Genomic DNA, 13,140 nt, shown 5'->3' with positions numbered 1-13,140 from the left:
GTTCCCTCCTCTAAGAGGGGCCAGGGAAAAGCGGCTGTTCCCCCTAATCTGTGTGGCTCAGGAAGCAGAGCTCCAGAGACTTCTCTACCATGCCCTGTATCCCTCTGCTGCTCACCCTCCTCAGTCTGCACAGGAGGCTGGAGATAGAAAGGCAGGAGCTGGCACTGGGAGGACCAGGGCTCTGCCTTTCTCCTTGGGTTCACGGAGTCACCTGCCATACCTGTGTCTCTCTCCTGGCTGTCACAGTCCTGGGCAGTCAGGGCTCATTTGGTAGCCTGCACAGTCTGTCTGTGGCTAAACCCGTCAGTCACCTGCACTGGAAATAGCAGCAATAAGGGTCTTGGGATTGTGTCCTGGTACCAACAATGAACAGGAAGTGCCCTTAAACCTCTGATCCATAGACGTAAATGTCCACCTGCAGATCCAGAACTGATTCTTGAGTGATCAGTCCGTAAAGGGGACCTTCCTGAGCATATCTGGGCTCCAGGCTGAGGACAAGGCTGGTCACTAATGTTGGATTTAGACAGTCCTCTAGAGGGCCCCACAGTGCTGCAGTCTGTAGGGAAGTGAAACAGGAATATTTCAGGTCTCCTAGAAGCACGACCCTACAGCACCACCTACAACCAGGAAAACTGGGCTGTTTACCATTTGTGTTCACGTTTGCTTGGGCTGCTGCTAACCAGGGCCCAGGTCTCAGGTCAGGGACAATGATTGAGAGAATGCAGCTTTGTTTCCTCAGAGTCAGCGATCAGAGAAAGCCCACAGCAGGAGCATTGTCAAATTGCCTCAAAAAAAAAAAAAAAAATCAGAAAGTCCTTGGTTCCTGGAACAGGCTGCCCTGGGAACAGAGCCAAAATTGGTCAGGGCAAGCAGGGACACAACTGTGCAGAAAACAACAAGTTTTACTTATGGAGATGATGGTTGGCTATATAAAATGAGAAATATGTCACACTATTCACTGGTAAAAGTAAGTCTACCAATGCTATTCATTTCCCTATATCACTACATTGAGTAAAAGCTCTATAAAATGTATGAAACCACTGTAGAGATAACTTTTGCTGAATTGCTGCCTTTAACATGTCATGGATCTTTTATTCTTCTTGCAAAATTCTCATTATTCACCATCCTTTTGAACAGCCCCTAGCTGCCCTTCAACCCAGATCCTCAGCTGGCCCCTTCTCCACGATGCCCACGCTGATGGCACATGTGGGCAGTTAGATTTTTCTAGATTTTAATAGTTATGTATGTACATGTCTATATCCCATGGACCAAGACTCATTCTGGGAGTGAGAAATCACATAATCATGCCTAGCCTTGTGGAATTAGTGTCTAGCAATCAGACCACGGAGGTGTGAATACAGACAGTGACTAATAAGCTGCAGAGATCAGCTGGGCCATGGGGAGGTGAGTGTCCTCTAACCAGCATGGGATGCAGGGGGACTGCCCTATGGTCCCTGCACAGCTGCTCAGTAAGGACCATTCACTCAAAGAAATCCAAGACTAGGGGCTAAGACCCTGTGCTCACTGATGGGGACTTAGCATCTATGTCCTCCCATGGTGTGGCAGAATCTCCTGAGCAGGAACGTGTGGATGGTTTCAGTAGGTGTTTTCTTCCAGAGCCCTCCCAAGGGGAAAAGCAAAACGTCTTCTTCCTCAGGCTGCAGAGTGAGCTGAGCTGCATCCCCAGGCCTCAGGGAGGGGCTGGGCAGTCCCTGGGTGGAAACACATTTGCATGAGCAGCCCCTCCTCTGCAGAGGGTGGGAAGAAAAGGAGGCCTGGGGCAGCCCAGCCCCACTGTGCATGTCAGGCTGTGTCCACCATGACCTGGACTCCTCTGCTTCTCCTGCTCCTCTCTCACTGCACAGGTAGGGACAGGCCTCGGAGACCAGGGCCAGCCACCCAGCCTGATTCTGGCTTTTCTGGTAGAGATCCCTGAAAAACTTCAACCTGAACCCTGCCCATCAACCATGAGTGTCTGTGTTTGCAGGTTCCCTCTCCCAGCCTGTACTGACTCAGCCACCTTCCTTCTCTGCATCTCCTGGAGAATCCGCCAGACTCACCTGCACCTTGTCCAGTGACATCAGTGTTGGTAGCTACAACATATACTGGTATCAGCAGAAGCCAGGGAGCCCTCCCAGGTATCTCCTGTACTACTACTCAGACTCAGATAAGCACCAGGGCTCTGGAGTCCCCAGCCGCTTCTCTGGATCCAAAGATGCCTCGGCCAATACAGGAATTTTACTCATCTCCGGGCTCCAGTCTGAGGATGAGGCTGACTATTACTGTATGATTTGGCCAAGCAATGCTTCTCACAGTGACACACACACATGGGGAAGTGGGACGAAAACCTCACCCTGCTTTAGGTCTTGTTCTGTAACAATTTTTAAACTTTAAAATAACTGGCCTAGGCACAGACTACATTTGGAAGTACTTTATAGCTGTAAAAGGCTCTTCTGTCAAGTTCCTATCCATTCTTCTGAAGTCTCAGTAAAACAAAACAAAACCAAAGCATCTGAGTACCCTGAAGTGTTAGCTGCTCGTCCATATGTGCTGACACCAGTGCCTGTGAAGCTGGACTATTTTTCTTGAAAGAAGCAAAATGAGCCTTTCTTAGCTCACATCATGGTTGAAGCCCAGGGACATCCTAGCAGGCGAACGGGACATCCTAGCAGGTGAACAGTCCCCTGCAGCATGGACTCTGCTCTTCCAGCGTACAAGCAGAGACCTCCCCTTGCATCCCCAGTAGTCTGTTCTCAGGTCTGTCTGAGGCTCACTACTTCTCAGGAACAAGGCACTCAAATATGAAACGCTGCCTGAGGACACAGGTCAGGGAGGAATTCTGGATATAAAGCTGACCTGGCTCAGTTCTGGGTGCCTGCATTTCAGCGGCAGTGTCAGGAGATGGGGTTAGGTCTGAGGGTAACTGTGGACCTGAGGCCATTGAACCTCTATGTAGGACATGAGAGAGTCAAGGGGAGGCTCCACCATGGCTGAGACAAGGCTGAGGTTGCTCCTTGGCCACGGGGGAAGTAGGTCCCAGGGATGTGACTTTCCTGCAGCTCATCCCACTCAGGACCACGGCGACTGCTGAGGGTGGGTTTCCTGATCCTTCAGGGCCTGTGTTCTCTTCTCCTCTCTTATACCATTGAAGCTTCTCGCTGAGTCAGGGTCTAGTGGTGAGTCTGTGGAAAATCTGGGTACAGAAACTGCCCAATATTTGCTTCAAGTGACTCCTCCCTGGAAAATTCTTGAGGAGGCCCCCATCTCAAGGTCACCTTTTTCTGCACAGGAAGCAGCAAAAACATTGGGCATTCCTATGGAAATGGCTATGGAGGCCTTCCAGAGAGAGCCCCTAAGTTTATGACCTAGGACAGCAGTGATGGTCCCTCAGGGGTCCCAGCCTGATCCTCCTACTCTGGGTTTATTCCCATAGCCTCCCAGACCACCTCTGGGCTCCAGCCTGAGGACAGGCTGTTTATCACTGTCACACAGCTGCATCCTGACTCCATGTTGCCAAAGGTTCCTGTTCCACAGGGAAATGAGAGAAGATCCGCCCCACTCATCCTCTCTGCCCCATCCCTCCTTTATCCCTGCCTGTGACCAACGCCAGTTCATGCCAAGGCTTCTGCTGTCACTTGTGTTACTGAAACAGACTACAAAGTTCAGTAAAAATAACTCCTTTTCTTACTGGTCTCCGAGTGCAAACAGAATCAATTTGTTTCTAGAAATAAAAGGAGCTGCCCACACATGGTGGGTGCAGATGAGATAGGGACAAGAAAAAATCCAGCCTGTGTGACCCAGAGGCCCAGGAGCCCTTTGCCTGGTCCCACAGGTATCCCCTCCTCTTGGTGAAGGTATGCTGACCATTTCCTGAGCTCAGAAACTGGGAGAAATGACGAGAATGAAGAATCCAGCCTGTGTGACCCACAGATGTGAGAGAGGAAGTCTGATGCTTAAGAAAACGTGGGCTCAGCATTCTGAAAGTTCTGGATCTGGCTTTGTCTAGAGCTGGTGTAGAAGAGAAGCAAGAGAGATGCTCAGCCTTGGGTGGGCCAGGCCCAGCTGTCCTGTCAAGGGACTGCACTCTCTGCAACATGGATATCCTGCAGAGACATCCTTGGGGAGGCTGTGATCCCAGAGTGATGCAAAAATGCTAATGGAAGTGAACTGGGGATGGTTTATAGGGGGGATGAGGAGACGGGTGTGGGGTCAGATGTGATAAGGAGGGTGCAGCCTGAAGAGGAGACTGGGAGGAGGCGGCCCGGGGCCTACTGTGGTGATAAAAGGAAGACCTGGAAGGACCTGGGCCCTAAAGACACATGGGGATTGGGGTTTTGGTCTGCCTCTGAGGGTCCCTGAGGACGATCACATAAAAAATCCATGGTCAGTGTCCTCTGTCCAGGTCTCACTGTCCCAGCTGGTCCCTCCTGGATTCTCTGGGTGTCCAGGTTCCCTAGCTGTGGACCTGTTCTTCTCTCTGTCTTCAGCCTAAGAGCTGATGGGGCACCCACCAGGAAGCACACCCATGGGCAGGGATGGGGCCATGGGCAGCCTTGTCCTGTATGTGAGACACTGCTCAGCCTCGGCGACCCCCTGTTCATTACAGTGGGAGGAAAGGAAAACAAAATTCACTGTGGACATCTATGCATCACCAAAGAAACAGTAATGAGAAGGAAACAGGAAGCGAAGCCCAGATCTAATAGTTTGTTTCTATTTGGAAATAAATAAAACTTAATATGCCTGATGTGTTATGTAAATGCAATAAACATTTTTTAAAAACTATAAAAATTATGTAAAGGAACATGGCTTACACTGAAAGGAACATTTAAAGTAATGACACGCTTGAAATGCAATCCCAAAACAAAGCATACATTATATTTCAGTTCCATATATGGACTGGTTTTATTTAAATATCTGTAATAAATCTCACTATTCCATTTTTAAATGGAGCATTTAAAATCTCATTCTATTGCAACTGCCTGGTGATACATTCACCAGTGGAAATATCAACATAGCCATCCAGCTGTTTTCTTCCATCCCCATAAAATTCCCCAAACAAATATTTGTTAAGAGTCCAGGGTGTACCATGCCAGAACTCATGCAGTCATAGACATAACCTATTTCATTTTTCATTTTGATCAACAGAATTACGTTTTTTCTTAAGCTGGTTGTTTTTAGCTTATTAGATTCTAGATGTCATTACAGATCAAAGATAAATAATTTCTATCATTTTTAAGTCCCACCACCCCGCCCCCCGCCCCCAGCCCTGCAACACTCACTACTAAATGTGAACCATAATTTTTCCCTAAAAATCCTAGTTGGGGGCTCGATGTTAAGAGCTGCCACATATCAGGCTCACCGGAGGACAGATGCTGGTTAAACCAAGTTGAAGTTTTAATTCTTCCCATCTTCAAAGACTGAGCATCTTTGCTCTTTTTGCTCATAAGTGAAACACTCCAGAGTCATTTGCCAGGATCCGCTGCAGATGGGCACTCAGTGCTTGGAGGACAGACTCCTAGGCAAGATCTCTGGTTACAGTATCCAGATTACCATGACTGCAAATCTGGGGAAGTAGAGAGAGAACAAAGATTTACCAGAAAAACCCTCTGGGAATGTCTCCCCAGGGCATCCGAGAGGAAAGAGCTCCCTTTCTCCTCAGCGCTGCAGGATCCACAGAGGAAGCAGAGCTCTGGCCACCAGGACGGAGCCATATGAGAAGAGAGGAACCGGTGTCCAACACAGGTGGGGAAGTGAGTCCATGGGGCCGGTGCCTGCTCTGGACTTGATCCTGACATAGGACTTTATGTAGACACCACCTGAGTCCTCTACAATGTACAGCCAAAGAGCCACGGACAGATTCACTCCTGAGGAGTCTGAAGACTCCTCAGTAGAGCGTGAAGACTGCCCTGAAGTCACAGGGAGGAGACACAGACACCACTTGGCCTGGCTTGGACCTGAGAGAGGGTAAGTGGACAGAATGGGGGAGGAAGCTGTGTATCTGAGAGGCTCTGGTCACCTGATCATAGAAGAGTTTTCCTTGGTCTGGACACCAGGGGGCGCATGGGGATCATTCCTGAGAAGACGGGGTGATCACAGCAGAACCAGCCACCTGCTCTGCCTGGTGTCCTCTGCTCAGGGCTCACAGCTCTGTCCTCCCCACCCCCTAGGACCACTAAGCTCCACCCCTGCCACCCTCTGACATCCTCAAGCCGAGGAGCCTGACCCAGGGCTCAGGGTGGAGTCACAAAGCTGGGGGGTCTGATTTGCATGGATGGACTCTCCCCCTCTCAGAGTATGAAGAGAGGCAGAGATTTGGGGGAAGAGCAGCTTCAGCTGTGGGTACAGAAGGCAGGACTCAGGACAATCTCCACCATGGCCTGGTCCCCTCTCCTCCTCACCCTCCTCACTTACTGTGCAGGTGACAGGATTTGGGGCCAGGAGAGGGGCCCTGGGAAGCCCACAGGACCCTGCTTTCTCTTCTTGTCACCTTTTGTCTCTTGTCAATCACCATGTCCGTGTCTCTCTCACTTCCAGGGTCCTGGGCGCAGTCTGTGCTGACTCAACCTCCCTCAGCGTCTGAGGCCGCCAGAAAGAGTGTCACCATCTCCTGTTCTGGAAGCAGCTCCAACATCGGAAGTAATAGTGTATCCTGGTACCAGCAGCTCCCAGGAACAGCTCCCAAACTCCTCATCTATTATAATAATCAGCGACCCTCCGGTGTCTCTGACCGATTCTCTGGCTCCAAGTCTGGCACGTCAGCCTCCCTGGCCATCAGTGGGCTCCAGACCGAGGATGAGGCTGATTATTACTGTGCAGCATGGGATGACAGCCTGAATGCTCACACAGTGCTCCAGGGCCAGGGGGAAGTGAGACAAGAACCCCCTTCCTCCTCTGCCCGAAGGGTGAGCCCCGGCAGCTGCTGCTCAGGCCTGGTCTGTGGCTTCTGCTGCTGTAGCCTCCCCCACGGGTCCAGGGGCATCCAGGGCTCTGCCTGAGAATGGAGGCTTCTCCTCCCCTTTAGTCCTCAGAGTCAGGAACAGGGTGTCCAGAAAACAGAACGTTCTGTTCCCTGCAGCTTGGGACACAGGGTGTCTGCACTGAAGTCCTGGGCTGAGGTGGCAGGTCCAGCTGTGTCATCACAGACCCACCTCTGATGGGGAACCTGTGTCTCCATCATCCTCCTTTTCCCATTTCCCGGAGTTTCCAGAGTGGTGCCTTCCTCCTCCTATTCCTCAGTTTGAATCCCTGTGCTTCCTTTCTCTCAAGCCTATTCTTTTTTTTAATAAAACTCCTTTCATGTAGGAATAATGCACATATAATAAACCACCCATATTTACAATAGGGAATTAGACCAATTTTGGCATTTCTCTGGATCCTTGAAAACATCACCAGCACCGGGAGTTATACAACCTGTGACCAACCCCAGCAGCTCCTCATGACCCTTGTCACCTCACTTCCTCCCCCAACACCCTCCTTGGAAGTTGCAGATCTGCCTCTGTCACTACTGTTTGGTTTCCATTTTCTGGAACATATTAGTGTTATCAAACGTTATCCTCCCATTTGTTCAGGCTTATTTCACTCTGCACACTTCTTTTGAGATTCTCACTGTTGTTGCTGAATTGTACCCATCCCATAGAGGGCTCATTACTATCTTTGAGGGTCTTTAGGCCATTTTTTTCTGATTTTATTTTTGTATTTATTTTCAAGTTTGAATGTATTGTGCATCAAAATCAAACTTTAGGGGCGATGTTCATCTAAGGTGACAGGAGATTCTGTGATGGCTTGTCGGGATTCTTGCTTCTTCATCTCTTGCCTCTGATTCTCTCTATCGTGGAAGAGGTTCTCATCTTTCATTTATTTACATATTTATTTATTTACTTATTTATTTGGGTTTTTAAGGGTTTTAGTGATTTTTCTCTTTTTGATTATTTTTCTATTTTTTTATCTTAATAGGTTTTTGGGGAACAAGTGTTGTTTTGTTACATAAATAAGCTCTTTAGTGGTGATTTGTGAGATTTTGGTGCACTCATCACCCAAGCAGTGTACACTATACCCAATGAGTAGTCTTTTATCCCTCACCCCCTCCTACCCTTTCTCCTCAGTCCCCAAAGTTCATTGTATCATCGTTATACCTTTGTGTTCTCATAGCTTATCTCCCACTTATGACTGAGAACATACCATGTTTTGTTTTCCATTCCTGAGTTACTGCACTTCGAATAACAGCATCCAGTTCCATCCAGGTCGCTATGAATGCCATTATTTTGTTCCTTTCATGGCTGGTGGTAATATTCCCTGGTATGTGGATGTATACATCACATTTGCTTTATCCACCTGTTGATTTATGGGTATTTGGGCTGGTTCCATGTTTTTACAATTGCAAATTGTGCTGCTATAAACATGCATGTGCAAGTATCTTTTTTGTATAATGACTTCTTTTTCTCTGGTTACATACCTAGTTGTGAGATTGCTGGATCGAAGGGTACATCTATTTTTATTTCCTTAAGGAATCTTCACACTGATTGTACTAGTTTATCTTCCCACCACCAGTGTAAAAGTGTTTTGTTTTCACCACATCCATGCCAACATCTATTATTTTTTGCTTTTTTAATTATGGCCATTTTGTGGTAGTAATGTGGTATCACATTGTGGTTTTGATTTGCATTTCCCTGATTATTACTGATGTTGAACATTTTTCTATATGTCTCTCGTTCATTTGTATAACTTCTTTTGAAACTTGTTTATTCATGCCTTTAGCTCATCTTTTGATGGGATGTTTATTTTTTCTTCATAATTAGTTTGAGTTCTTTGTAGACTCTAGACATTAGTCTTTTGTGGATGTATAGATTGTGAAGATTTTCTTCCATGCTGTGGGTTTTCTGTTAACTTTGCTGATTCTTTTGCTGTGCAGAAGCTTTTTAGTTTAATTGAGTCCCATCTATTTATCTTAGTTCTTGTTGCATTTGCCTTTGGGTTCTTGGTCATAAAGTATTTGTCTAAAGTAATGTCTAGAAGGGATTTTTTGATATTATCTTCTAGAATTTTTACAGTTTCAAGCCTTAAATTTACGTCTTTGATTCATCTTGGGTTGATTTTTGTATAAGATGAGAGATGAGGATCCAGTTTCATTCTTTTACGTTTGGCTTGCCAGTTATCCCAGCACCATTTGTTGAACAAGATGTCATTTTTCAACTTTATGTTTTTGTTTGCTTTGTCAACGATCAGTTGGTTGTAAGTATTTGGCTTCATTTCTGGATTCTCTATTCTGTTCCATTGGTCTATGCGTCCAGTTTTATACCAGTACCAAGCAGATTTAGTGACTATGGAGTCAAACTTTACTAGAGCATAGTTTGAAGTTGAGTGATGTGATGCCTCCAGATTTGTTCATTTTGCTTAGTCTTGCTTTGGCTATGCAGGTCTTTTTTGGTTTCATATGAATTTTAGGATTGTTTTTTCCAGTTCTGTAATGAATGACAGTGATATTTTGATGAGAATTGCATTGAATTTGTAGATTGCTTTTGGCAGCATAATCATTTTCAACATATTGATTCTACCCACTCATGAGCAGGGGATGTGTCATCTATGATTTTTTTCAGCAGTGTTTTGTAGTTTTCCTTGTAGAGATCTTTCACCCCTTGGTTAGGTAGATTCCTAAGTATATTTTTTGCAGCTATTTGCAAAAGGGGTTGAGTTATTGATTTGATTCTCAGCTTGTTCACTGTTATTGTATAACAGAGCTACTGATTTGTGTGCCTTACTTCTGTATCCTGAAACTTTACTGTATTTATTTACCAGTTCTAGGAGCTTTTTGAATGAGTCTTTAAGGTTTTCTAGCTATATGATCACATTATCTGCCAACAGCAACAGTTTCACTTCCTCTTTACCAATTTGGATGTCCCTGATTTCTTTCTCTTGTCTGATTGCTCTGGCTAAGACTTCCAGTACTATGTTGAATAGAAGTGGTGAAAGTGGGCATTCTTGTCTGTTCCATTTCTCAGGGCAATTGTTTTCAACTTTTTTCCTTTCAGTATAATGTTGACTATGGGTTTGAAATAGTGGGCTTTTCTTACCATAAGAGATGTCTCTGCTATGTCAATTTTGCCAAGGGTTTTAATCATGAAGTGATGCTGAATTTTGTCAAGTGCTTTTTCTGCATCTATTGAGATAATCATGTGATTTTTGTTTTTAATTTTCTTTATATGGTATATCACATTTATTGACTTCTGTATGTTAAACCATCTCTGCATCCCTGGTATGCAACCCACTTGAACATGGTGGACTATGTTTTTGATAGCTGTTGGATTTGGTTAGCTAGTATTTTGTTTAGGATTTTTGCATCTATGTTCATCAAGGATATTGTTCTATAGTTTTCTTGTTTTGTTATGTCCTTCCCTCATTTTGGTATTAGGGTGACACTGGCTTCAAAAAATAATTTTTTTGTTTGTTTTTTAATATCTGTCACATCTTTTTCAAAGAATAATTTAAGAAGGATTTCCTCTTTCTCCTTCCTGTGGATTAGTGCATTAGTCAGGGTTTTCTTTTTTTCTTTTCTTTTTGAGATGGAGTCTCACTCTGTCGCCCTGGTGGAGTGCAGTGGCATGATCTCTGCTCACTGCAAGCTCTGCCTCCTGGGTTCATGCCATTCTCCTGTTTCAGTCTTCCGAGTAGCTGGGACTACAGACGTCTGCCGCCATGTCTGGCTAATTTTTTTGTATTTTTAGTAGAGACGGGTTTTCATTGTGTTAGCCAGGATGGTCTCGATCTCCTGACCTCCTGATCCACCTGCCTCTGCCTCCCAAAGTGGTGAGATCACAGGTGTTAGCCACCGCACCTGGCCTAGTCAGGGTTTTCTAGATGGACAGAACTAATGGAATACATACACACACACACACACACACACACACACATACATATAGCATAATCACAACGTCCCACAATAGGCCATCTGCAGGCTAAGGAACAAGGAGAGCCAGGCCGAGTTCCAAAACTAAAGAATTTGGAGTTCCACATTCGAGGGCAGGAAGCATCCAGCATCGGAGAAAGATGTAGACTGGGAGGCTAGGCCTGTGTCTCTTTTCATATTTTTCTGCCTGCTTATGTTCTAGCCATGTTGGCAGCTGATTAGATTGTGCCCACCCAGATTAAGTGTGGGTCTGGCTTTCCCACCCACTGACTCAAAGGTTAATCTCCTTTGGCAACACCCGCACAGACACACCCAGGAGGGTGTGTCCTTTTTATCCTTCAGTCCAATCAAGTTGACACTCAGTATTACTCATCACAAGTCCACCCCTTGTCAACCTCAACCCAAATATATCTTCTGAGTTCATACATAATTTTCAAATAAAGACAATAATGAGGTCTTAATTACACCTAACGTAATACAACTATCCTTCGTACAACCAGAAACACATCAATCCCCAACCTAAATACTGTTACATAAAGTTAACAATACTTAAATGCTGATGTGAAGATAATATGTCACATGATAAAGGAGAAAGGAAATAAAATGAAGATATTTTCTTAGAACAAGTGTATACATGCACAAATGTGTTTTTAACAAAAGAAGGAGGAAATACTCATGACAATTACACTCCTCGTTTCTGCAGCTGACCATAGCTGGTACTGATGATTACTTTCTTCTACTACACATTCTGTATTCCCTTTGCCTTCAGCAAGCACCTCAGCAGGTCATGGGTTTTTTTCCAGGTGGAGTGACCCAAATCTTCATTCCTGAAGGCTCTAGTTCATTTGTAATCCTGCCTGGATTGGGCTGTTGTAGTTTTCCATTGTCCTTAAAAGGGCATGGTAATACTAAGAAATGCCCTAATGACCCTCCTGTATTCCATGCATACTCCTCCTTACCTCCATTATGGAGTAGTAAACTGATTTCATCTTGACAGTCTGTGGCAAACACCCTAGTCAACACTGTAACTCCCTTCTTAGCCTGTTGACTTAAAGGTAGGAGGAGCCCAGAGTGTCCAGGTGGCAATCTTAACTTCCAGTTTAATGGAATCATTGATGTGTCTCCAGGTGGCAGTGTTCCTTCCTCTGGAACTAAATCCTCTAAACCAGCAGAACATAATGTTGCAGGAATAGGAAGTAAAAATTTTGCTAGTGAACCACTAGGTGACGGTGGGTTGTGCCACTTCCACTTCCACCCCTTGATTCCTGGGCCCATGGATCCCGGCTATGGGAGGAACAGTACCATATATAGGATGCTGACTCACAGAATACACACCTTCCAGAGAACTTAGCCCAAGTCTTGCAAAGTATTGTCACCTAGTTGGCATTGTAATTGTGACTTCCAAAGACCATTCCACTGTTCTATCAATCCAGCTGCTTCAGAATAATGGGGAACATGGTAGGACCAGTGAATTTTATGAGCATGAGCCCACTGCTGCACTTCTTTAGTAATAAAGTGAGTGCCCTGGTGAGAGTAATGCTGTGTGGAATACCATGATGGTGAATAAGGCATTCCATGACTCCATGGATGGTAGTCTTATAGGCAAACCCATATCTGGAATAAGTGTCTATTTCAGTGAGGACAAACCTATGCCCTTCTGATAATGGAAGATTTCCAATATAATCAACCTTCTACCAGGTAGCTGGCTGATCACTCCAAGGAAGGGTGCCATATCAAGGGCTCAGTGTTGGTCTCTGTTGCTGGCAAATTGGGCACTCAGCATTGGCCATAGCTAAGTCACCCTTGGTGAGTGGAAGTCCATGTTGATACGCCCATGTGTAACCTCCATTCCTGCCATCATGGCCACTTCATTCATGAGCCCGTTGGGCAATGACAGGGGTGGCTGGGGAAAGAGGCTGCCTGGTGTTTATAGACCGGGTTATCCTATCCATTTGATTATTAAAATCCTCCTCTGCTGAGGTCACCGGTTGGTGAGCACTCACATGGGATACAAATACCTTCACAGTTTTTGACCACTCGGAGAGGTCCATCCACATATCTCTTTTCCAAATTTCTTTGTAATCAATTTTCCAATCATGCTTCTTCCAAGTCCCTGTTCATCCAGCCAAACCATTGGCTACAGCCTATGAATTAGTATATAATCACATATCTTGTCATTTCTCCTTCCATGCAAAGTGCACAACCAGGTGCCATGTTTGAAGTTCTGCCTGCTGGGAAGA

The 13,140-nt window shown here is 45.6% G+C and overlaps 1 long non-coding RNA gene and 2 gene segments (V, D, J or C); 2 read left to right on the top strand and 1 right to left on the bottom strand.

Moving 5' to 3' along the window:
• Window positions 1-1,799: 1,799 nt before the first annotated feature.
• Window positions 1,800-2,409, top strand: LOC117074273. The segment is given in 2 exon segments: window positions 1,800-1,865; window positions 1,988-2,409. Coding segments are annotated over 2 exon segments (453 nt in total).
• Window positions 2,107-6,179, bottom strand: LOC117074751. Of its 2 annotated transcripts, XR_004433703.1 has the most exons (3): window positions 6,017-6,179; window positions 5,360-5,563; window positions 2,107-4,593 (listed from the first exon to the last, which is right to left on the bottom strand). It is a non-coding gene; the product is annotated as an uncharacterized LOC117074751 (long non-coding RNA). The 2 variants fall into 2 exon arrangements; XR_004433693.1 differs by lacking the exon at window positions 6,017-6,179 and having other exon boundaries at window positions 5,360-5,968.
• Window positions 6,180-6,257: 78 nt separating this feature from the next.
• On the top strand, window positions 6,258-7,343 carry LOC117074000. The segment is given in 2 exon segments: window positions 6,258-6,418; window positions 6,535-7,343. Coding segments are annotated over 2 exon segments (612 nt in total).
• Window positions 7,344-13,140: the final 5,797 nt, after the last annotated feature.

Source organism: Trachypithecus francoisi, unplaced genomic scaffold, assembly GCF_009764315.1.
Source record: "Trachypithecus francoisi isolate TF-2019V2 unplaced genomic scaffold, Tfra_2.0 Contig00168, whole genome shotgun sequence".
Lineage (NCBI taxonomy): Eukaryota > Metazoa > Chordata > Mammalia > Primates > Cercopithecidae > Trachypithecus > Trachypithecus francoisi.
This window is presented reverse-complemented; position numbering and strand designations above follow the sequence as displayed.